The sequence below is a fragment of the Oryctolagus cuniculus genome, chromosome 16 (genome assembly GCF_051225735.1).
Source record: "Oryctolagus cuniculus isolate XC-2025 breed Fujian yellow rabbit chromosome 16, ASM5122573v1, whole genome shotgun sequence".
Classification (NCBI taxonomy): domain Eukaryota; kingdom Metazoa; phylum Chordata; class Mammalia; order Lagomorpha; family Leporidae; genus Oryctolagus; species Oryctolagus cuniculus.
Window position 1 is genome coordinate 5,996,861 of NC_142882.1, and position 23,894 is coordinate 6,020,754.

The 23,894-nt window shown below is 39.4% G+C and overlaps 1 protein-coding gene across 1 annotated transcript in view; it reads left to right on the forward strand.

Annotated features, from left to right (window-relative positions):
- LOC149121427 (vomeronasal type-2 receptor 116-like) overlaps window positions 1-23,326 on the forward strand; it is a 42,641-nt gene extending 19,315 nt beyond the window's left edge. Inside the window, exons 4-9 of the mRNA XM_089316325.1 lie at window positions 11,989-12,152; window positions 15,264-15,549; window positions 15,914-16,720; window positions 17,412-17,639; window positions 17,984-18,107; window positions 22,392-23,326. Of these exons, the coding sequence (XP_089172451.1) occupies window positions 11,989-12,152; window positions 15,264-15,549; window positions 15,914-16,720; window positions 17,412-17,639; window positions 17,984-18,107; window positions 22,392-23,326 (2,544 nt within the window). The remainder of the gene's footprint in view (window positions 1-11,988; window positions 12,153-15,263; window positions 15,550-15,913; window positions 16,721-17,411; window positions 17,640-17,983; window positions 18,108-22,391) is intronic.
- Window positions 23,327-23,894: the final 568 nt, after the last annotated feature.

Here is a 23,894-nt window from a genome sequence, read left to right on the forward strand (position 1 = left end):
GCTTGACTGTGTGTTCTCCTGGGATGAAATAGCAGCAGCAGAGGCTTGCTCCAGCTCCCTCTTAAAGCCCCCAAAGACAAGGGTGGCTCATTGCCAAGATTTTAGGTGAGCAGTGCGTCCCATCCTGGATCTTGGCCAGAGAGCTGAGACACGAAGCATGCCTACCTGTTTATCAGAAACATTCTTTTATCCTCCTCCCTGGGAACTGGCCAGGCTCCCAAGGAGCAGGAGAAGGTCATCTGGCAGACAAGTTACTTGTTTATCAGAGCCAAGCCTAGATAAAAGCCTCTCCATCCCAAAAATCTGTCCTTACATTTGGCCCTAGAGTTGCACCAAGGTATAGGAATAATTAACACATTGTAAGAATACAATAAAAATTTCTCATATAAGTATACATTCAGCAATCAAACACAATAATATTCAATGTGTTTTAAGGATAAATTGAAACATATCTGAGGGGGAATTAGCCTCTTATTATCTGTAATTGTTATATTTTTGCAGGTTTGTGGAATCTTAGCTATTTGTGGCATATTTTGATTTACATTTTTTGTGAAGCAAACCAAGCCTAATCTGTCCAAGCATTCCTATCGATAATAGGGGTAGAGTTAATACATAATACAAAAACAGAATGGGTAGTGCAGACACTTTGTCACCACAATTCCTCATTTCACATAGTAATATTAACTTCACAACAGGTAACGTTTACTTCAAATGAAATATTTAAATGCAGGGTGAGGGCTGTCCAGTGTACACTGATCTATATTTTTTACTCCCAGTGTTTCTTATCCACAACACCCTCTTCTGCAAACCAGGGACTAATTTTTTCAACAGCACTGATAAATCGCTCTACGGTTTGTTTCTTTAACCCTATTCTCTGCATCTGCAATAAAACTTTCACAGCCTTTGTCACAGCTTGCTTTGCTTCTTTAAATGCACATTTAAATCTTTTCCAAGCAAATCCCAATGTTGTTCATTCATGACTCCTTCTGCGAACCAAGGACTGACTATTCCTATAGCATTAATGAACTGTTCTATGGCTCACCTTTTTAAACCCTTGCTCCTCATGCCGTGAGTGAGGCTTTTAGCCCTTCTACAAACATTTCTTGCTTAGTGAGTGTTTGTCCCATAATTGTGTTGCTCTTCTTACCTTTGTGGCCTGTGTCGTGGACGGGTCAGGACACGGTGGCCACTATGCAAGTCTTCACTTGCCTTCTTCGGGCCCGTATCACAGATGAATTGTCCATGGTGGCTGTTATGAGACAAGGCTGTGACCTAAATGAAATGGCCATCTCTTCCAGCAACCTTCAGCTCAATTCCCGTTCCTTGAGCCCCACATTGTGTGCCACTTGCCCCGGCCCGCAGGGTAATCAACTAGGACATGAGGAGGGCAGACCTGAATGGAGAGACAAACCAGACACAAGAAGGGAGACCAAGACAATATTCTGATCAAGGTCTCACTTTATTGGAGAAACAGGTAGCTTATATAGTACAAGGCAAGGATTGTAACAGTCAAGGGTAAGCAGGGGTCATCTTACAACATAGTTCAAAGGAATAATTTCACAGGAATCAGTATCAATTTGACAAAGGGAGTTACAGCAAGGTTTTACAGCTACCAGACGTGCTTATCAAGGTACAAGAAAGAGCACTGAAGCCAGGTGGCCAAGCACTAACCATATCAGCGAGCTGTACAAATGGAATTTTCTAGTGAATCCTTATGGGAATACAGTTGAAGGTTAATCTAAACAAAGGCCTATATAGGGAAACCAGCACAGTGGCTCCCAAGAGTTTACCATGGCTGTTTCCACTGTCCTGGCCAAAACTATCACTGTGGTTCTGGCCTTCAAGGTCACTGCCCCAGGGAGAAGGATGAGACAGTGGCTGCTATCAGGGGTACTTAACTCCATTATTCCCATCTGCTCCCTGATCCAACTGGCTCTCTGTGCCATCTGGCTTGGGACTTCTCCTCCCTTTATTGACACAGATGCACACTCTGAGCATAGCCACATCATCCTGGTATGCAACAAGGGCTCAGTGACTGCTTTCTACTGTGTCCTGGGCTACCTGGTCTCTTTGGCCCTGCTGAGCTTCACTGTGGCTTTCCTAGCCAGGAATCTGCCTTACACATTCAGTGAAGCCAAGTTCCTGATGTTCAGCATGCTGGTTTTCTGCAGTGTCTGGGTGACCTTCCTGCCTGTCTACCACAGCACCAAAGGGAAGGTCATGGTGGCTGTGGAGGTCTTCTCCATCTTGGCCTCCAGCGTGGGGCTCCTGGGCTGCATCTTTGTCCCCAAGTGCTACATTATACTTTTCAGACCTGAGAAGAATGCTTTGAAAGGATTAAGGGATAGGATAGTTTCCAAGGAAACAGATGTTCTCAGTTGTAAGTCTTAAGGCAATCTCAGTTTTCAATGGTTAAAAACTAAGATTGAAAAACTGAATTTGCACAACCATCAATATGTTTATGTTTCTGTGGATTTCATGGTACTCAGTGTTTTGCATAAATTAAATATTGGACTCTGTGGATTAATTGACCTTTCATTTTTCATGGTGCTTTCAAGGGGCATCCACATTATTGCAAGTGTCTACATTTTAGATGACAAACTGATAAATCCTTGCTGTAATTTTTTGAGTTTTGTGTCTCCAATTAACTATAGACTGATTTGTGTGCTATTTTCAACTTTGGCTGTTTGGATACAAACACGGATTAGAAGAGATTTTTGCATATTTTCTAATTTTTGAGTGTACTCTCAGGTGTGGAATGTTTTGGTTATAAATTAATTTTGTGTTGAATTTGCTAAGGAGATGACAACTGCCTTCCATACCATATATGCTGTTACTTTCTATCACATTCGAAGATTCCAAATTCCCTATGTTATCTACATCACTTGAAAAAATTCTCAATTTATTGTACCCATGTAGTGGATGTGAGGTGGAGGCTCCTTCTGGTATAGAATGGTTTTTCCATACTTATTGCTGATTAGGATCCTTTGTAATGACCTCTGGTCATATATTTAACTGTGCAGAAATGTCCATCATATCCTATTCCCATTGGTCATGAATTACTTGTATTTTGTTGTTACTTCTGCCTTTCTTAATTTTTTTATTGTTTGTAAGTTCCTCAATGTGCTTATATTTCAAATTTTAGTTCAGGTATACAAATTTCATGAATTTCATATATACAGATTAGGAATGTGGTGATACTTCCCACCTAATCCTCCCTCCTGTCAACATTGTTATGCTTCTTCTCCTCCCTCTCCTATTCCGATTCTTTATTTTTGCAAAGAACTATTTTCTAGTTTACTTTGTACCCATGAGATTAACCCTACCATATGTAAAGTGTTAAACAATGGTAGGAAGAAACCAACAGTATTCCTCAAAAATAGAGACAAAGGCTATAAACAAACATGGAATCTCCAATTGTCAATTTCACTCCAATACATTACTTTTTAGGCACTTGTTATGACAGATAGGAGAACACATACAGTACATGTCTTTTCTGATACTGACTTATTTCTCTAAGTATCACGGTTTCCAGTTGTATCAATGTTATTGCAAAAGACAGTATTCCTTTTTTTTTTTACTGCTGATGAATATTCTTAGAGTATAAACCATGGTTTCTTTATCCAGTCATCAGTTGATGGGTATCTGGGTTGATTCCATACTTAGCTATTTTGAATTGATCTTCAATGAACATGGGGGTACAGATGACCCCTTTTCATGCTGATTTCATTTTGTTCGGGTAAATTCCTAGGAGTTAGCTGACTGGGTCATATGGCAGATACGTTTTCTTTCACAGACATTTCCATACTGTATCCCACAGCGCTGCATCATTTGACATTCCCACCAACTGTGGATTAGGGTACCTTTCTCCCTAGTGCTCTCCAGCAGAGGTTATAAAGTGTGTGCACTCAAGGTGGAAACTTAATATACTGCACCACTGCCCAGCTCCAGGTTCCATTATTCTCAAAGATAAGTGGTGAAGCACCAGATCATGCAGATTCCAACTACCTTTTGAGAGCCTTTTCCCTAACTGAGCCGTCTTAAATTAAATGTCCCCATCATCTCCAGCAGAGTCATCAGTTCCTCATAGAATTACTTCTTTCTCCCCAAACCCTCCAACAGTGTCTTCAGCAGCTATAGCCTGAGAAGCACTTGGGTGGGAGGTATCATAACTTTGTGTGGCTGTCTCAGAACAAAGCAATACTTCCTGATTCATACTCAATTGTGTATGAATAGCCATTAGCATGTGTGTCTTCAAATATCCAAGTCAATTGGTATCTGAGTCCTTGAGTTTCAAAACAATTTTGTTGTGTATGTATGTGTGTTTGTAAAGGCAAGATCACTGGAACTGAAATTCTATATTTTTGCATGCAAAAACTAAGTCCTGAGTTAATGTGCCAATAATATATCTGATTATAATTTCTATCAATCATAGTTAGATCATATGTTTATGTATTATCTGAATAGTATATTCTATGATGACTTACTTTTCATGACTTGTCTGTTTTATTATAGGCTTGTTTATTTCATTAAAAAGGAAACACATTGGCATTCATTTTTAAATTCAATGTGAAATTGGTCAGTTATCATTTATTGTTCAATAGTATCCTTATGCAAATGAATCTAAGTATTTATAAAGAGAAAAGGAAACCAACTACAATCCCATTGCTCACAGGCAGCTCCTATCTAAATAGTCTTTCAGACTTCCTGTACACATACATGTTTATTTCTGCACAGCCATCTGATGTTCCCATGGAGATCCTTTCCAGTATACTTGGATGTTTCAGTTGACCCAGTCTTGATTTGGAGCTGTCTACTGCTCTTATGCCCATGTCTCCCTTCCTTTCAGTCAGGGTCAATACCGCCCTCAGGCACTAGAGGGTGCCTGAGGCAGCATGGATTTGACCTTGCCTGCAAGACTGCAGTAAATGCACCTAAGGGGTAGGGGATGGTTTTATGGGCTCCTGCTTATGGAATCTCTCAGGTCAGCTCCTCAAGAGCGACACCTGAAGTTTGCAGAGATCCACACATCTGCCACAATGAATGCCCCCAAATTGATCTTCAGCCAAAGTCTGGAGCCTCAGCTCTGTGCACACAGTTTTCTCATCAGAAGACAGAGGCAGGAATCCTGTGGTAAGTAGGAGACTCTGCCCAATTCTACTTCCTTGTGTTTCTAGATTTCCCTTCTTCATTTAACACAAATCAAGGTCTTTCAAAGAGTATGATTTGGATTATTTCCCTAAATTTGCTAGATGAGAAAACCCCAGGAGGAAAGAAATGGATTGCAAACAGTTGAATGTTTTTGCAGACAAAACAACAGACAAAGGCTAAGAGCCATCCTAAAAGGAAAAGATTTATGTATATTTCACTATGCATCTGGGGCAAATTAATGTGGGAATCCCAGATAAACTCTGAGACAAGAGAGGAAAATGAATTCACTCAACATGGGATTATCCCATGACCAGGAGAAACTCTCATGGTTCTTTTTTTTTAATTTTTTCAAGGGCAGAGTGGACAGTGAGAGAGAGATAAACAGAGAGAAAGATCTTCCTTTTGCCATTGTTTTAGCCTCCAATGGTCTCCGCGGCCAGCATGCTGCAGCCGGCGCATCGAGCTGATCCAAAGGCAGGAGCCAGGTGCTTCTCCTGGTCTCCCATGGGGGTGCAGGGCCCAAGCACTTGGGCCATCCTCCACTGCACTCCTGGGCAAAGCGGAGAGTAGGATTGGAAGAGGGGCAACCAGGACATAATCCGGCACCCAGACCAGGACTGGAACCTGGTGTGCCAGCACTGCAAGGCAGAAGATTAGCCTATTGAGCCACGGTACCAGCCTCTCATGGTTCCTAAGTGGAGGAAAAGATTGTCATAAGGACACAGGTATCTCACAAGTGAAAAGTCATGCAAGAAGCACCTTATAAAGTAACCTCATTAGACACGTGAAGGAAAAATAGATGTTTGTTGATGACAGCAGAATAAAAGAATATTAAATTTACAATAAATGCTTTAGCCACTAAATCCCCAACTGTTAGATTTCCCAGTGTCAGAATCTCTTCTTACCACTGATGACCTGTTTGAAGAGATAAAGGATGGAATGATATAGCGTATCTACTTGCAAACTCCCATAAAGCCTCTTTGGCAGTCATCATATACAGCTTTATAGAGAAGAGGAGGAGGAGGAAATGAAAGGGACAGAGCAATTACAGGTAACCTGGAAGAATGACAAAGAAGAGAAGAGAAAGACTAAATACAGATCAGAAAATATATTTTTGCTTAGAATGGCAATTTTCCACTTATCTCACCCAGAAAGCAACATAGATAATAAAGAGATACTTGAAAAGTCAAGTTTACAATTTGTCATGTTGGAAACATATAAATCCTATGCCCAACAATTGAAAGATACCTCTTCTGGTCAGAACATACGAGCATGTATAAGCCGTCAACATGAAATACACTGTTCATCATGACTGAATACTCAGGACACTTGAAACACAAAGGGCACCTGTGTTCTAACCTTGGGGAAGTTTTGTGTCAGTGGCTGTAGAAATGCACGATGTGTTTCTTTACCTGCAAGTCAAACTGCATGCATGTCTGGAGTTAAGATTCAGAGAATAAGACCTATTTGCAGTTAGAACTGCTACCAATAGTCATTATGTATATGAACATATTTTTCAGATTTCCATAGAAAACTAGATGGCAGCCATTCAGCTTCACTAGGTGCAGTGCCTTTTGATCTACAGTACTTGAAGTCCCCCCAGTGATTCTGACATCTTCCAAATGTTCTGCATTTAAGAATCTCCTTCATTCAGGATTTGAATCTGAATTAGTTTCCTGATTTGGGGTGGGAGCTGATGCCCAGTTTTGAAAAGGAGGAGGCTTAACAGTTATAAATGCCAAGCCTTGTACTCCACCATTCTCCACACTTAGATATCCTGCCTCTGCTAGCCACATAGCTCTCAGATGAATTATTCTTTCCCAAGACCTTGCACAAAGTCATGTTCATGATGATGCTGTTGAAGGAGTCATTTAATGATGTGCTAATATAAATAACCATTTTTGGTACATGATGGCACATGTGCAAAATTCAGCAAGACTGATTTGTATTTAATTCATTTTGCTTTCCTTTGAAAATCAGTTTCTCTTCCTTGTGGAACATGTAATTTAGATAGAACATTCCAGAGCCTGTTCTGGCATTTGCTACAAATACAAAATCCAAGGACTTGGGAGAGCTGTCTGTTGCCACAAATGAGAGTAACTAGTGTTCATCCCAATTTACTTGTTTTGTTAGTCATAACATACCATGACTTTTTGACCTAAGAACAGAAATTTATTTTTCAGAATTGCTGAGGCTGGTAAGACTAGGATCAATATACATGAGGTTGGTGTTTGTCCAGGACACGTTTCCTGACTCCACTAACGATAGTTTTCCTTTCCTCTTCTTACAGTCTTCACCTGTTAGAGAGATGTAACAAACTCTCTCTGTAGTCTCATATTGAAAATTGCAAGAAAGCAACTAGGTAAGCCATAAAAAATTGCTATTACCACCCAAAGACCTCACCAACTATAATCATGCTACAGAGCAGTATTTCAACCTCCCCATATTTGCACAAAACATTCATTCTCTAGTAGTTCTAAGTTTGGAGTTGATAATAATCATGGTTGGAGACATTTACCAAAGATCCCTAAGGATCCAAGTCCCTTTCATGGCCAGGGAAAGCAGTGGAAGATGGCCCAAGTCTTTGGTCCTTTGCAGCTATTTGGAAGACCTGAAGAAGCCCCTGGCTCCTGTCTTTGGATCAGCTCAGCTCCAGCTGTTGTGATCATTTGGAGAGTGAACCATGGGATGGAAGATATTTTCTCTCTCTCTCTCTTTCTGACTATATCACTCACATTCACTCTCTCAATCTTCCATTCAAACAAAATCTTTAAAACAAAAGTTATTGTAGCCAATCGAGCAGATGTGAGGTGATATCTCAGTGTGATTTTGAATAGTATTACAAGTTTACTAATGTTTAGCACCCTTGGTAAGGCCTTTGGCTCTTCTATTTGTGCAGCAATGTATGTTCAATTCCTCTATGCAGTTTCGATGATATTTGTACTGTCCCTTCTGTTTTTTTTTTTTAATTTGTATGTTGGAAACATGTATCTGGAAGGATATGTAGCCATATTCTCCAATTTTCTCTCAGGTGGTTGACTCTTGAAATCTCTCCCTCCAATTACATAACCAGTGGCTCAGGCACTGCAGTCTGATCTCCCCTCCCTCTCCAACACTGTTGCTTTCTCTGGCTCTTGGCTGCTGGGATTGTCTGTTGTGTCCTTGAACATATTCCATGTCTGCACCTTCCACACTGATCCACAGCATTCTTCTTCCTTCCATAGAATTCCCACTGTGGTTTTCTCTCTAACTATCCCAGGAGAATGTATTTCTTCCACTTTTACTTTTATATCTCCTCCTAGATTATAACAGTGTGTCCTTCTCATTCAGCCATCTTGGTCTCTCTTCAGTAATCAGCAGTATTATTCCTAGGTTAGATGGATGATGGTAGAAACAGATTCCTGATGGATTACCAGAAATGGCAAAACTAGCAAAGTGTCATGTTCTGTTATATGCAGAGGAGCTGCATCAGATTAAGTATGGCTGGAAGTTGGAGGAATTGGGGATTTTTGTCTGGGACATAATTCAGAATGGTTAAAAATGCCATGTTGTAGACTTTGCATACCAGCATAGCTAATTTGGAGTTACTGAGAATTGATACAGTGAGTTCTTACATGCCAGCTCACCTCTGCATTCCGAATTTTCTTAGTTTCCTTTACTGCTTGCTATGACATTAATGTTACCATGTGCTTATAGCAATTTCTACTTTTTTTTCAATACTTAAGAATAACTGTGTATTAATTACAGAATTAAACCAGTCATATTAAGTAGAACAGACAAAAAAAAACCTACATAATGTATTAAGTTGTTCATTAACAGTCAGGGCTATGCTGATCAAGTCACCGTTTCTCATAGTGTCCACTTCACTTCAACAGGTTTCCTTTTTGGTGTTCAGTCAGTTGTCACCGATCAGGGAGAACATATGGTATTTGTCCCTTTTTGGACAAATGACTGGATTTCGTTGTTTCTTACTGCGGTATAGTATTCTAAAGAGTACATATCCCATAATTTCTTTATCCAGTCTACCGTTGATGGGCATGTAGGTTGGTTCCAGGTCTTGGCTATTGTGAACTGTGCTGCGATAAACATTAGGGTGCCAATTTAAATTCCTTTGGATAAATTCCAAGGAGTGGATGGCTGGGTCGAATGGTAGGGTTATATTCAGGTTTCTGAGGAATCTCCAGACTGACTTCCATAGTGGCTTGACCAGTTTGCATTCCCACCAACAGAAACCCTTCAAGATATTGGCACAGGCAAATAATTTCTGGAAAAGACCCGGGAGGCACAGACAGTCAAAGCCAAAATCAACTATTGGGATTGCATCAAATTGAGAAGTTTCTGTACTGCAAAAGAAACAGTCAGGAGAGTGAAGAGACAACCGACAGAATGGGAAAAAATATTTGCAAACTATGCAACAGATAAAGGGTTAATAACCAGAATCTACAAAGAGATCAAGAAACTCCACAAAAACAAAACCAACAACCCACTTAAGAGATGGGCCAAGGACCTCAATAGATATTTTTCAAAAGAGGAAATTCAAATGGCCAACAGGCACATGAAAAAATGTTCAAGGTCACTAGCAATCAGGGAAATGCAAATCAAAACCACAATGAGGTTTCACCTCACCCTGGTTAGAATGGCTCACATACAGAAATCTACCAACAACAGATGCTGGCGAGGATATGGGGAAAAAGGGACAATTTCTACTTTTGATTTGAAGTGTATTGAGCCTGAGAAGATAGTCCAGGATAGTCCATTGGAGACAGTGTTCTCGATGTAGAATGAGTGTAAGTTCATGTGTGTGTTCCCTGTACACACAGAGAACTCTGTACCTACCCATTCAAATGTCCACATATTTTTATTTTTGGAAATTGCTTTGCAATAACCTACATGATATTGGACTTCAATATAAATTATAAAAAGTCTCAAATAGAAAAAATATTATCAACTTTTATGATGTTGTTGCTAAAGTTCAACTTGACATAAATGTATGATTTCAGATTCCATATAAATTTATGCAATTAGAATATATATTTCCTTGAATTAAGTCTGAAGTTCTATAATTGAAGCATTCATCACAAACTATAAAAAATGTCAAATGCAGCATTAAGGATATAGAAGATGAAAATGTTAAATATGAAAGAAACACTTAAGCAAAAATATTGAATAAATCTGGGTGCTAATTTTTAAAAAAAATCGTCCATAACTGTTTCATAACACACATTTTCCATGAATTTTCTGAAGCCTCCTCATTGCATGGTGTTCATCCTCTCCATTCCCAATTTATTTTCAGTGAATGGAGTGCATTAAGATTGACTCTATTTTTAGTTCCTACACATTAGAGAGAACAGTGGATGCTTGTTCTCTGATTTAGATTTATGTTTCTTGTTTAACTGAATAGACAACAAGCTTCATCAATGTACCAGTAATAAGTTTAACTCATCAAGAAATTATATTTTCAATTTTAGGGAAGTCACTGAATTCTGTTGTGTATTTTGTTCCTATACTGCATTCACTTTGCGTGTACCCCTAATCAAAATCTCCCTAATGGCATCAGAGAAGTGGCTAAGCAATGAAAAATGTGTTTTACTTAAAATATTAGCCACCACATTTACAGTAATTTCAGTTTAAAAAACTTTTGAGTGGAAAAATAGAGTTCGCATATATGCCCTTCTTACCCCCCTTATTAGATTTATTCTATTGGCAATACCTCACACAGGTATACAAGCACAAATGATTAGTCAGTGTTGATCCTCATTATTGCCTCATAGGACATGATATCCATTTTGTTCACTCTCGTCTTGCCCAGTCTGTGGTTTGGCAAAGGTTTAATGGTACCTAGCTGCCCTGATGGTGTCCTACATAAGCATCCTGAAAGTCACTTGCATTCAAGAAGTACAGGTGTCTGCAGGCATGATCCTGACCTTGGTGTTTGTGGTGGTGGGAATAAAGAGGTGACTTCCAGCTGGTATTGTCTGCTTAGAGTAAAAAAGGTATAAGTACTCAAATAGTCCCAGGTTCTCATGTGAGCACCAACCAAGGTTGTAGGTGCAAAAGCAGATCATCATGGGATTACCATGGTTAACAGCAACATGGAAGTTTTTTATGTTTTACAACTAAAGATGAAGTGATTAGAAATGCAGAATGGACATATCTGAATTCAGGCTGATTACTGGTTGCACAGTGATTGAAAACCACATGTCCTAGTGGGTATCTCTGTAAACAGGATTGGTTTGGGGTCTATGTGCTATCAAAGTGATCTGTGGCTGCCCAGAACACTGGTTGAGGGAGGCTGCCCTGTTGCACTTTGAGTTATTGTAGTGTGTGATACTGGAGATTTCTGGTCTGAAAGCTTACTGAAAGCCTCACCTGATGCCTCCCTTCATGCCCTCTGATGCAATCCTGGTACATAATTTTCAAAAGTTCATGGAGTGGTTTATTGACAAACCCTTGCAACAAATGTAACTATCAGGGGTTTCTTCCTTGAATCTTTGTCTCCATGGACTTGGAGGAAATCCTGGCACCTAGGTGAAGAGGATGATTAACAAACATGTTTTTCTACTTGTGTTTTTCACCAGGACAGAAGACCTGAACTACAGAGCCTCGGGGCAGAAAAGTATCAGATTCCCCCATGGACGAGTGGACAGCTGGTGGAAAGAGGTCAGATGGAGCAGTATTAAAGTGACTTGTTTCAAGCAGTCACACACACACACACACACACACACACACACACACACACTATGTATCCACCTGCATGACCCTGCATGTTCCAGTGCTCTTGTCTCATAGGGTTTTTCACAGATGTTTTCTTTGATTTTTCTCTTGCTCTTTCTGCAGCTGTATCTCCTTGTGACATGTCAGGATGGTCACGACTGCTATTCCCAGATGGAACAGAGTTTTTACAAGGATGGAGATATTGAGATCGCTGCTTTTTTGCACATTTACACATATGATGTTCCCAGAATCGAGAGAAGTTTCATCAAATATCGCAGATTCAGATGGTAAGTTCTCCTTGCCATAACCATTTTCCATTTATTTACATATTAGCTACTTGTTATTGGGTCTGCAAATGGATAGGCAAATATGTTCTGTATCCCTGCCAGGTCCATCTTCTGTCCCTCCTAAAAACTGCTGGTAATTGATTTGGGGCATGAGGAAGACATTTCTTTCTGCCTGGCACCGTGGATGGCTCAGGGAAATGTTGTCTTATCAGAGGGGGAACCAGAGTCTGGTCGGTATCCTCCTATCCTTCCCTGTCCACTTTCATCAGCTCAGGGGCCTATTGTGCCTCAGTAGTAGATTCTTACAGAACCCATGCACTGAAATGAATGAACTGAATTACATGAGCTCTTCCACATGTGCTCACACTCTTTTCTGCTACGTACTAGATTTGGGGCCATGAGAACACTTCATTTCTTCTACAGTTGTAAAGGAGAAAAGATTCAAAATTTTTTTCTATGTAAAAGTAATCTCAGGGTAACAGCTTTGCACAAATATAATAATTATATTTTACTGATGAATATACCCATAAGAATTTCAATGGTTGTAATTTACTACATTTATAGTGTTTCCCTGATTCTGCCTTTTCTGGGCAAAATAGATTTCTTAAGGGGGATTATTCTGTTTTTGCCCCTCTTGAAGATCCTTTATTTATTACTAAATATAAATATTTCATATACATATCTAGCATATATAAATTTCATGCACGCAGAATATAGTATCTTGTAGGACAGCGGAATTGTTTTCTTCAAACCTGTTTATGAGGGTGACAATTTTCTAATTGTTTTCTACTGTAAGGCTACAGGAAGTAGGTTGCCTCTGCATAGAACTTTGGTAGAAGGTAGCTATTAGGACATAGATCATTTCAGTATCATTAAAGCCAATGGATTTCAGAAGTATAGTTGTTGCCACCAAGGTGATGAAACTGATTCAGTATTTTAGGCATTTGTCCAAATATCTCTGCTGAAAAAAATCTAATGGATACTAGCTTGGTGTAGCAATATTACTCACTTCACATTGATTTTTATAAATTTACCTAACTTAATATGTGTCCATGGGGTCCAATTCATGAAATATTTATTCATTAGTAGTAGTATTCCCCCTGGTTATGCATGCAGCACATCATTTAAGTGTACCCTTAATGATGGAGATGAGGAAATAGTGACTTTCCAGTAGTAGGAAAAGAGGCTATGAATAGAGCCCAAGTTCCTCCAAGATGTATGCCATGCAAACTGGAGATCATAATCAAATCTTAATAAACCCAGGGAAAATATCTGTGTTGATGATACTTGGAAAAACAAGAAATACTTAACTGTCAATAGATTTAGGTGCTATACCTTCCAATGTTAGCTTCACTAACTCTAGAATATACAACAGTTACTGATAAACTGTTTTTAGAGATAAAGAACACAGCATAAAAGAGATAAACTCTTACAAATTCCAGTGTGTCAAAGGGCCGTCTAGACATTTTGGTACAAGGCAGCAGCTGGAGAAAGAAATGAGAGGATGCGGAACAATGGAAGTGTCATAGTAATGAGGAGAGAAACAGATATATGAAATACAAAACTGAATTTTATTTGATTCATAGTAATGATTTTCAAATTTCCTCATTCTACAAAGTATGAATGACATATTTGGATAGCAAATATGTATGCAAATTATATATACATAAAAAACTATATATATATAGCTACTGTGTGCATGGTTATAGTATACCTATGTATAGATATATAGAGAGAATACATATATAATATGCGTACATATATCCATATTATGTTACAGCAAGGACCAAGAACTGAAAAACTGTCACTTCCTCTGGAGCACACAGTGACCCTTAACAAGCAGTGTTCGTGACCTGGTCTATTCCTAAGGAATTAACACACAGGACATCAGAAATAAATACAAGGGGCTCCTCATTTGCATTTTTTGTGAAATGTCAGATCCTAGAAAGTAGAAATGCATCATTTTCTTTGCATGAAAGGCTATTTATATTCAATATTGTAGGAAAAGTTGAGTGAAGAAGGCCTGTTTGCAGTAAATACTGATATCACTCATAATGAAAAGTAGAAATGCATCATTTCCTTCACATGTAAGGCTATTTATATTCAACATTGTAGGAAAACGTGAGTGAAGAAGGCCGGTTTGTAGTAAATACTGGTACTACTCATAATGATTTACTTTAACATATGTTTAGTGTTCTAAATGCATGGCTGGCTTAATTGTAAAGCATCAGGTGCCTCATAGCCCAGTGATTCATGTTCAGCCAGGGAGTGTTTCCAGCTTCTCTAAAGTGCTCCTCCCTTTTCACTATTTTCCTTCTTTCAAGCTCTGAATTCAATTTTATTTTCTTGGCTTGTGATGCTTGTTGATGTGTAAGTGTGATGGGGAAGAGATTTTTCAGGATCAATTACAGACTCCCATCTACCATTCTCAGTACTGTGACATCATCCCTCTTTTTGAACACATAGCCTTCAATTGAGTTACTCTCTTTTCCCTTTACAACCTGCAGCCTTATGATCGTATGACTGCTATTTCAAGAAGCACTTAATGATGTGGTAAGATGAAGAATCATTGTAGTTTGTGGATGTAGGAAACATTTAGAGGCAGTGCTAAAGATGATGTGACTTTCCTTGTCATGCTTTCTTTGACAACTGGAGTGTACTCCTAGGTGTGCATGAACTTTAGAGAGGGTATTCCAGAGCCTGTTGTAATATTTACTTTAGATATGAAATATAAAAACTTAGAAGAGGTAGCTGTTGCCAGAGATGATTAAAATTGATGAGGTTTGCATCCAAAAATAAGATCATGCTCTTTGGCTACATGGAGAACCATGGGATAACATGCCCAAGACATTATGATGTAAAAGCAGATCTAATTTTTCAGAATCATTTAGGCTTGGAAACCAGTAAAAGCTGGTAGCAGCTTTGGTTCTGGTGAGGACATGTGTCCTGCAAATACAACAGTTCACACTCTGTACTCAGCAAATCTACACATATGGATTAGAACATATGAATGTTTGGCCATGACCATTCCATCTCTCACAGTAATCACAGAATTGATGATAATCTTAATTGGAGGATTTTCCCTTAAAGATCCTTGTGCCTTTCATGCAGGTTTCAGTCCAAAAACTACCAGTATGTTCTGGCCTTGGTTTTCGCTATTGAAGAGATCAACAAAAACCCCTATCTTTTACCCAACATGACCTTGGGATTTGGTCTCTATAATGTCATGCACAGTCATATGACTGTGATGGAGAACCCCTTCATCTGGCTTGTGGGACTGGAAAAGCACGTTCCTAATTACACATGTAGGAAACAGAACAAGTCTGTTGCTGTAATATCAGAAAGCAGCATTGCTGTCCAAATGGGGACACTGCTGGAACTCTACAAAATTCCACAGGTGAGTGTGTAGTAAAAAAGTGGGATAAAGTACATCATCTTAGGTGCCTTACTTAGATCCAAAAATTAAAATGACAGAGACCTTATACATTTGACACAGTATGTGATCTAAAGAGAAGACATGCAGAGATTTTGTGGATTAGCCGCATTTGTTCTGAAGAAGAAGTGTGGGTGAGTAAAAAGGAGAAATGTTTTTGCAACCTGTGAGTCTAATGATTCATGAACTAGGAAGCTTTTATGTACTGGGAAATGATAAAAATTAAATATTCTAAAATCTGACACTTCCGTTATCTGCTTAATTTTTCAGGAATAATGTTTTACACTATGACAATAACCTTACACAGATTTCTTACCTTTTCCCTTAGCTGACCCTTGGGCCTTTTGAACCTCTTCTGAGTGACAGTGGTCAGTTTTCTTCCCTCTATCAGTTGGCACCCAAAGACACTTCTCTGGCCCATGGCATGGCCTCCTTGATGCTCCATTTTGGGTGGACCTGGGTGGGTTTGGCCATCTCAGACCTCCCAAAAGGTATTCAGTTTATGTCTGATTTGAAAGTAGAGTTACAGAAGAATGGCATCTGTGTAGACTTTGTGGAATTGATCCCAGCCACTGTAGAGTCACTTTCTTCATTCCAAAGTACGTTTCATATCCAGATCCTAAAATCATCAGCAAATGTGGTGATTCTTTTCTGTGTCACTGAGTCACTCATAGGCACCAGCTTTCAATCATGGGGGCAGTTAATGACATGGAAAGTCTGGGTCACCACTTCACAATGGGATTTTGCCAGTTCTGAGAAACCTTTCCTGCTCCACTCATTCCATGGGACTCTCATTTTTTCACACCAGCATAGTGAGATCTCTGGTTTCAAAAACTTTCTTCAGAGAGCTAACCCTTCCAAGTACCCCGAAGACTCTTACCTCTCCAGATTCTGGTCGCTGGCTTTTAATTGCTCAGTTACTGGGACATCCTGTAAAACTTTGCAGAACTGTCCACTGAATGCCTCCTTGGAATCCTTGCCTCCGCATCATTTTGAAATGAGCATGAGTGATGGGAGTTACAACATATACAATGCTGTGTATGCTGTGGCCCACAGCATACATGAGATGCTTCTACAAGAGGTAGAAATGCAGCCAGTGAACAATGGGGCAAAGGTGGCATTTTCTCCCTGGCAGGTAACTTGGTTTCCATTATTGACATGTACTCCTGAAGTGATCCCCTTAAGAGTTTCTGCAGGTGTTCAATCCAAGTAGCTTGGGAACCTTTCTGCAAAACACAAGATAAAAATGAGCCTCTGCCTGTAATTTGTCATTAGCAAAAGGGCTCCAATGAAAAGTGGGCAGCTCTCTTGGATAAGCATCAGTGCTGTGACTTAAAAATACTCTCCAATTCTGTCAATTTAATTTTGACATGTGAAATACGTAGACTGTGTTATTCCATTTTCAACTTCAGCAGTACAGTAATTATTTCCAGGTCCAAATGTTACTGAGGATGTTCATCTACAATGAACATAAGGGATCTCATATAATTTGCACAGTTCTTTATTCTAGTAACGTTATTACAAATAGTTGTCCAAGGTACACTGAGAAAATGAGTGTTGGTAGCTTGGACTGCACTGTTGGAAATGGTCTGAATCTCACAGCTAGATATTTTTGATTCCACTTGTTTTTGTAGAAAAATGAGTGAAATCATACTTACCTTGATGTAGTTCTCATCAGGTTTATTTTTTTTACTTCAATTCATTGGGTGGTTCTAAACAGGTTCTATCGTTCATTTGTGATTACAGACAAAGAGAGGTTTTCTCTTACCTGGGTTTCATGTGTTATTGCTTGGCAGTCTTCATGAGAATATGATGCATTTTTTCAGTTGCACCCGTTTCTGAAGAATCTCCAGTTTACCAATCCAGCTGGTGACCTAGTGAATTTGAATCACAGGAAAAATTGGGAAGCTGAATACGACATTCTCAACTTTTGGAATTTTCCATATGGTTTTGGACGTAAGGTTAAAGTAGGATGGTTTTCCCCATACGTTTCACAGAGTGAACAGTTGTCTCTCTCTGAGAATTTGATAGAGTGGGCCACAGGAATTACAGAGGTAAGTTGGACTGATCATAAGGTTCACATGACACATTGTTACCCCCCAACTGCTAAGGGAGTATGTGCAGTATGGCTTATTCAAAAGACACTTAGAGACATTAAACCACTCCCCTTCCAATCCAAATACTTTCTTATGTTTTTAGTGTCTGAGGATGGACAGTACACACACATTTTCCACCACATCTTCTGAATCTATTTAAGAAAATCAAATTGAATGTAGTCATTTTGTCAGAAAGAGATGTTTACAGTTTCAGTGAATAAGTTTGCAGGACTTGAAAACCCTCTACTTGGAACTTAAGTAATAGTCTGAACTATGACCAACACTCATCTGATTTTTCTCAGACTCCACACTCGGTATGCAGTGTGAGTTGCAGCCCTGGATTCAGGAAAACCCCTCTTGAGGGAAAGCCTGTCTGTTGTTTTGTTTGCACACCTTGTCCTGAGAATGAGATTTCCAATCAGACAGGTAAGTCAGTGCCTGCCTCTTGGAGAAGTTACCACCTGTTTCTTAAATTATCAACTTATCCATGGAAAGAAAGTATGTGGAATATGACTGCTGAGAACAGTCTTCCCCCCTTCAGGTAGAAATTATTCCTTATAATCAATAATAATCCACAAAAGGATAAAACTTTCCACAATACACTCCCTATATTATTTTTGAAAGCATATAAAAGACTGAATGTCTCTGGAATGCTGACCATGTTGGAGTTCAGGCTGATATACATATGGTAAAAAATGAATAGAAACCAAGATTGGAGAATATTCACCCCATAAAACAGTGTGGCATTTCTAAGATTTATTTCATGAATCAGAACTATGCATCACATGCATCATAAAGATTTTCCAGTTTTTCCTTGTGTTGTATGAGTAGTTATTTGTACCATATATTTAGTATAATTCTAATTTTTGAAACTTATTGTTGATAATGAAAGGTTTTGGAAACAGAGTACAGTCCATGGGAGTAGTGTGGTGTATGTGCTAATTCAGTATAGGAAAACTCATGTCTGGGTTCCTTGTGCTTATACAGGTAAAACTCCTTTCACCAAATTCAAGTGTAGCATGCTTGGAGTGAGAAAGTGCAACTCTACACAAACTGTGTGTTATGTGAAAAACTATCTTAGAAATCATGCAGTATATCATCCTGAGGATAATACTCATCAAATATCATAAATGGGGCTAATCTTAGCCTTTGACAAAAGTCATTGCTGCTCAAAATATAAATCTTCAAGAACATTCTTATGCTTACATATGTACACACATTTATAAAATTCGTATCAAAAGAACTCAACCTGACATACATGGTAATAAGTATGCATAGTGGACCTGGCACTGTGGCGCAGTGGGCTTAAGCCCTGGCCTGAAGCACCAGCATCCCATATGGGTACCAGTTCTAGTCCCAACTGCTCCTCTTCTGATCCAGCTCTCTGCTGTGGCCTGGGATAGCAGTAGAAGATGGTCCAAGTCCTTGGGCCTCTGCACACACATAAGAGGCTCTGAAGAATCTCCTGTCTTCAGATCAGCACAGCCCTGGTTGCTGCCGCCATCTGGGGAGTGAACCAGCAGATGGAAGGCCTCACTCTGTCTCTACCTCCCTTGGTAACTCTGTCTTTAAAAAAAAATAAGTATGCATACCAAGGTAGGTCAATGACTGCAAATTCAGCACAAGCCCTTGAAGGTAACATGTGGACATTATAAGGAAATTGAAGTAAGTAAAAATTGGAAGAATTTAAAATTGGTGATCATAAACAAGAAAGATTTATGAACCTCAGCAAGATGGAACAGTGCGAACAATAAAATTACTCTGTGTGTGTGTGTGTGTATACACAAAGAGAGCTGAAGAGGTCTATTTAGATATAAAAATACTAATAATAGAGCTTATTAATCATTTAATTCTGATACATTGAAAAATATAGAAGAAATTCAGATATTCTCAGATAGAAATATTATGAAATATGTTGAGCAATATTTGAAAAATCCAAATATCCTCACAGTTATTAAAATAATTCCCAATACTTGAATTGTGATAAACAATTTTCAGATATTTTCTCAACTCCTATGGAGAACAGGAAAAATGTAAAAATTCTGTTTCTTCTATGGGGACATCTCAAGTTGATGGATCAAATACTGCTAGATATTTCAGCAAAATGAAATTGTAAGACGCTGTTATTGAAATAAATTCATACATTTGAAATCTCAAGCAATGTAAATCCAACAGTATTTTTTAAATAAGCTACATCATGCCCAAAGAGCTTCATAAAATCTAATTCAGTTTATAGTACATGAAAAATGCAATATTAATTAGCATAACTGAAGAAAAATAGTTAATAAAATCTAAGTGATCTATGAATTGTAAACAAAGAACAAAACCACTCAAACATGACAAAAAGAAGGATTAGCTTTCAATCCTAAAGAGTATTTTAGAATGCTACAAAACATGGAAATTACAACTGAAGATTGGATACAAAGTTGACAAAAGAACGCAACTTCTACAGAAAATTACACAGGAGGTTTGGCTCCATGCATATTGTCAAAAAAGAATGACATTCAACTTACTAAAAAGGAAGATTTAAAAGTGGCATCATTTAAAGTGATATTGGGATGGTGTATTGAAATCAGTGAATCGGTAATTGAATTAAGTAGTGCTGGTATACCAAATTATACAAAGCAGTTACTTTTCCTTACCAATTCTGGAAAACAAACCTATGAAAGATGGCACTTGTAATGTCTAAAAAGTATGAAATATCCAAAGGAAAGACTAACTAAATATTGGAAGAAATCTGCAAGTTGAGACATGAGTCATCGATGGAACAATATATTGAACATAAGAGGATGCAGACAGGGCTGGAGAGAAAATTCATGTTTAAGGATAAAAAGACAGGAAAGTGGAAATATGCAAGTAAGTTTCAAGCTGATCTACAGACTGACTTTGATTATAGGCAGCATCCTAGTGTGTTCTTTGATGAAAACGTTCAAGGGTGGAAACTAATCCAGCTGGTATCAAGTGTACAGCTGTTCTGTGTTTCTCTAGAACCTGACCATTTGCCTTCTAATGGTGGTTTGTCAATCAGTGCTTTCCCCTATCATGACATAATCCAGATTCTACCTTAAAGAGATATGTTTCAGGGAGATTGCTAGGCGATTTCTGTGCAACCAAAATTCACAAAGCATATCTCCCAGTCCATGATTTTAAGAGTGGGAACCTGGGGCAGGTGCTGTGGTATAGTAGGTTAAGCCTCTGGCTGGGATGCTAGCATCCCAGTTGGTCAGCAGTTTCAGTCCCAGCTGCTTCACTTCCAATGCAGCTCTCTCCTGATGCTTGGGAAAGCAGCTGAAGATGGCCCAAGTTTCAGAGATCACACCAATGCAGGAAGCCCAGAAGAAGCTCCCAGTTGCTGGCTTCAAAACACCCCAGTTCCAGCTATTAATGTCTTTTGGGGTGTGAATCACTGAGGGAAGATCTCTACCCTCCTCTTTTTCCCTCTTTCCCTTTCTCCCTGTCCTCCTCTCCTTCTTTCTTTCTCTCTCTCGATTCTGCTTCTCCTCTTCCTTCTGAAACTCTGACTTTCATGTAAATTATAAATAAATGAACACTCATTAAAACAAAGACTGCAACAATTGGGTGGTCGAATAGGCCATGAGAGTACAGAGGGAATAGCACCATTAAAAGAAGGGCTCATTTCAGGCATGGAAAGCCATGACTCTGCAGCAAAAAATAGACTACATGGAGGATCTCTGTGAAACCTCTGTTGAAAGAAAGGGTCATCAAAAAGGGATGTACTCTTGTCTGAAGAGAGGAGAGAGCAACCACTTTGTGTATGACCCTGTCCAAATACCGATGGAGTCTCTGGTCACAAAAGGCTTCCATAGGCTTGGCAGACCATGGCAAGAGCCTCAGGTGATCACTGACATCATACATATATAAACATGTTAATTGTTCAAGTAACAACAGAGGGCACTGTGTACTTAGTCCCATGTAGGACCTCTGTCCCTAATGAGTTGTACTATGAGAATCGACTGCAAATTTTGTTCCTAAACAGTGCTCTATATGTGGTCTGTGTGTGTGGATACCAACTGTTGAAATCTATGCTTAACATGGAGTTGGTCCTCTGTATTTAAAATCAAACTAAAAATGAACCATAATGAAGAAGGAGATGGTATAGGAAGAGGGAGAAGGAGATGTGATGGGAGTGGGAGTGGGAGGCTGGGTGTAGGGAAAAGAACCCCTATATTCCTAAAGGTGAATGTATGAAAAATGCAATCATTAAATAAAAACTTAAAAACTGAGGGCTGCTGCTTGCTTTTGTTCCAAGTGAGCGTGCAGCAGAATATGCCCTGTATAAGGGCAGAGTAGCCCTCACCACACATGGAACCCTCTGGCACCTTGATCATCAGTTCCCAATCCAAAGAAACAATGAAGAAGGAATTTGTGGTGTTAAAATAACACAGGCTAAGGTATGCTTTTAAAGCACCATGAATAGGTTCAGAGATTAGCCCTTAGGGCTTTGTTAGGAGAAAAAGAGCATGTACTCATCATTATGTAAGGTACTTAGGAAGATGAAGTATTAACTCTGGCTAACATGAGGAAAATGGACATAAATAATTGCCAACAATTTTATATGCCATTTTATATGCTCTCTTTCACATCAAATAAGGACCATTTGCCTAAACTAGCTACGTTGGGTATTCTAGAAGGTACTTGTGAATCAGGAATAACTGAACTTGAGATGATGTTAATTGCGTTTCTCACCAGATATGGACCAGTGTGTGAAGTGTCCAGATCTTCAGTATGCCAACACAGAGCGAGACCAGTGCTTCTACAAAAAAGTGACCTTTCTGTCTTTTGAAGATCCCCTGGGGATGACCCTTGTCTGCACAGCTCTGTGCTTCTCTGTCCTCACTGCTGTTGTTCTTGGGGTCTTTTTGAAGCACCGAGACACTCTCATAGTCAAGGCCAACAATCGTTGTCTCAGCTACATCCTTCTCATCACCCTCATCTTCTGCTTCCTTTGCTCCTTACTGTTCATTGGTCATCCCAACACAACCACCTGTGTCCTCCAGCAGACCACGTTTGGAGTAGTGTTCACCATGGCTGTTTCCACTGTCCTGGCCAAAACTATCACTGTGCTTCTGGCCTTCAATTTCACTGCCCCAGGGAGAAGGATGAGACACTGGCTGATATCAGGGGTACCTAACTCCATTATTCCCATCTGCTCCCTGATCCAACTGGCTCTCTGTGGCATCTGGCTTGGGACTTCTCCTCCATTTGTTAACACAGATGCACACTCTGAGCATGGCCACATCATCCTGGTGTGCAACAAGGGCTCAGTCACTGCCTTCTACTGTGTCCTAGGCTACCTGGGTTCCTTGGCCTTGGCAAGCTTCACTGTGGCTTTCCTAGCCAGGAATCTGCCTGACACGTTCAATGAAGCCAAGTTCCTGACATTCAGCATGCTGGTGTTCTGCAGTGTCTGGGTGACCTTCCTGCCTGTCTACCACAGCACCAAGGGGAAGGTCATGGTGGCTGTGGAGGTCTTCTCCATCTTGGCCTCCAGTGCAGGGCTCCTGGGCTGCATCTTTGTCCCCAAGTGCTACATTATTCTTTTCAGACCTGAGAAGAATGCTTTCAAAGGATTCAGGGATAGAACAGTTTCCAAGAATACAGATGTTCTGAAGTGTAGCTCTTAAGGGTCTCACAGTTTTCAGTTGTTAGAGATTAAGATTTTAAAACCGGGTGGGAGGGACGGTATGGGGGGGAAGCCATTGTAATCCATAAATCGTACTTTGGAAATTTATATTCATTAAATAAAAGTTAAAAAAAAAGATTAAAAAAAAGATTTTAAAACCCATTTTGCACTCTGATGTTATAAAATAACTTGCAGAATGTAACCTTCTTATGAACAGTTTATGTTTCTCTTAAAATGGTTTTGTTCTGAAGCACCAATTACAGAAAAGGAAGGGATAATCAGAGAAACCTTCCATCTGGTGATAGACTCTGAAGATATCTGCTGTGGCCCAGTGCTGGTTCATGTCAAAGCAAGATCATTTCAATTGTCCATTTGAGTGTCAGCATCTTAGGCCATCTTCTACTGCTTTTTTTGAATCATTGACAGGGAGTAGGATTCCAAGTGGAACAGCCAGGATATGAACTGGCACCCACATGGGATGTCATAGTTAGAAGTGGTGGTTATATCCACTACACACTCACATTTGTCCTAATCCTCCTCTCCTCAAAAATAATACTGTGTATAAATTT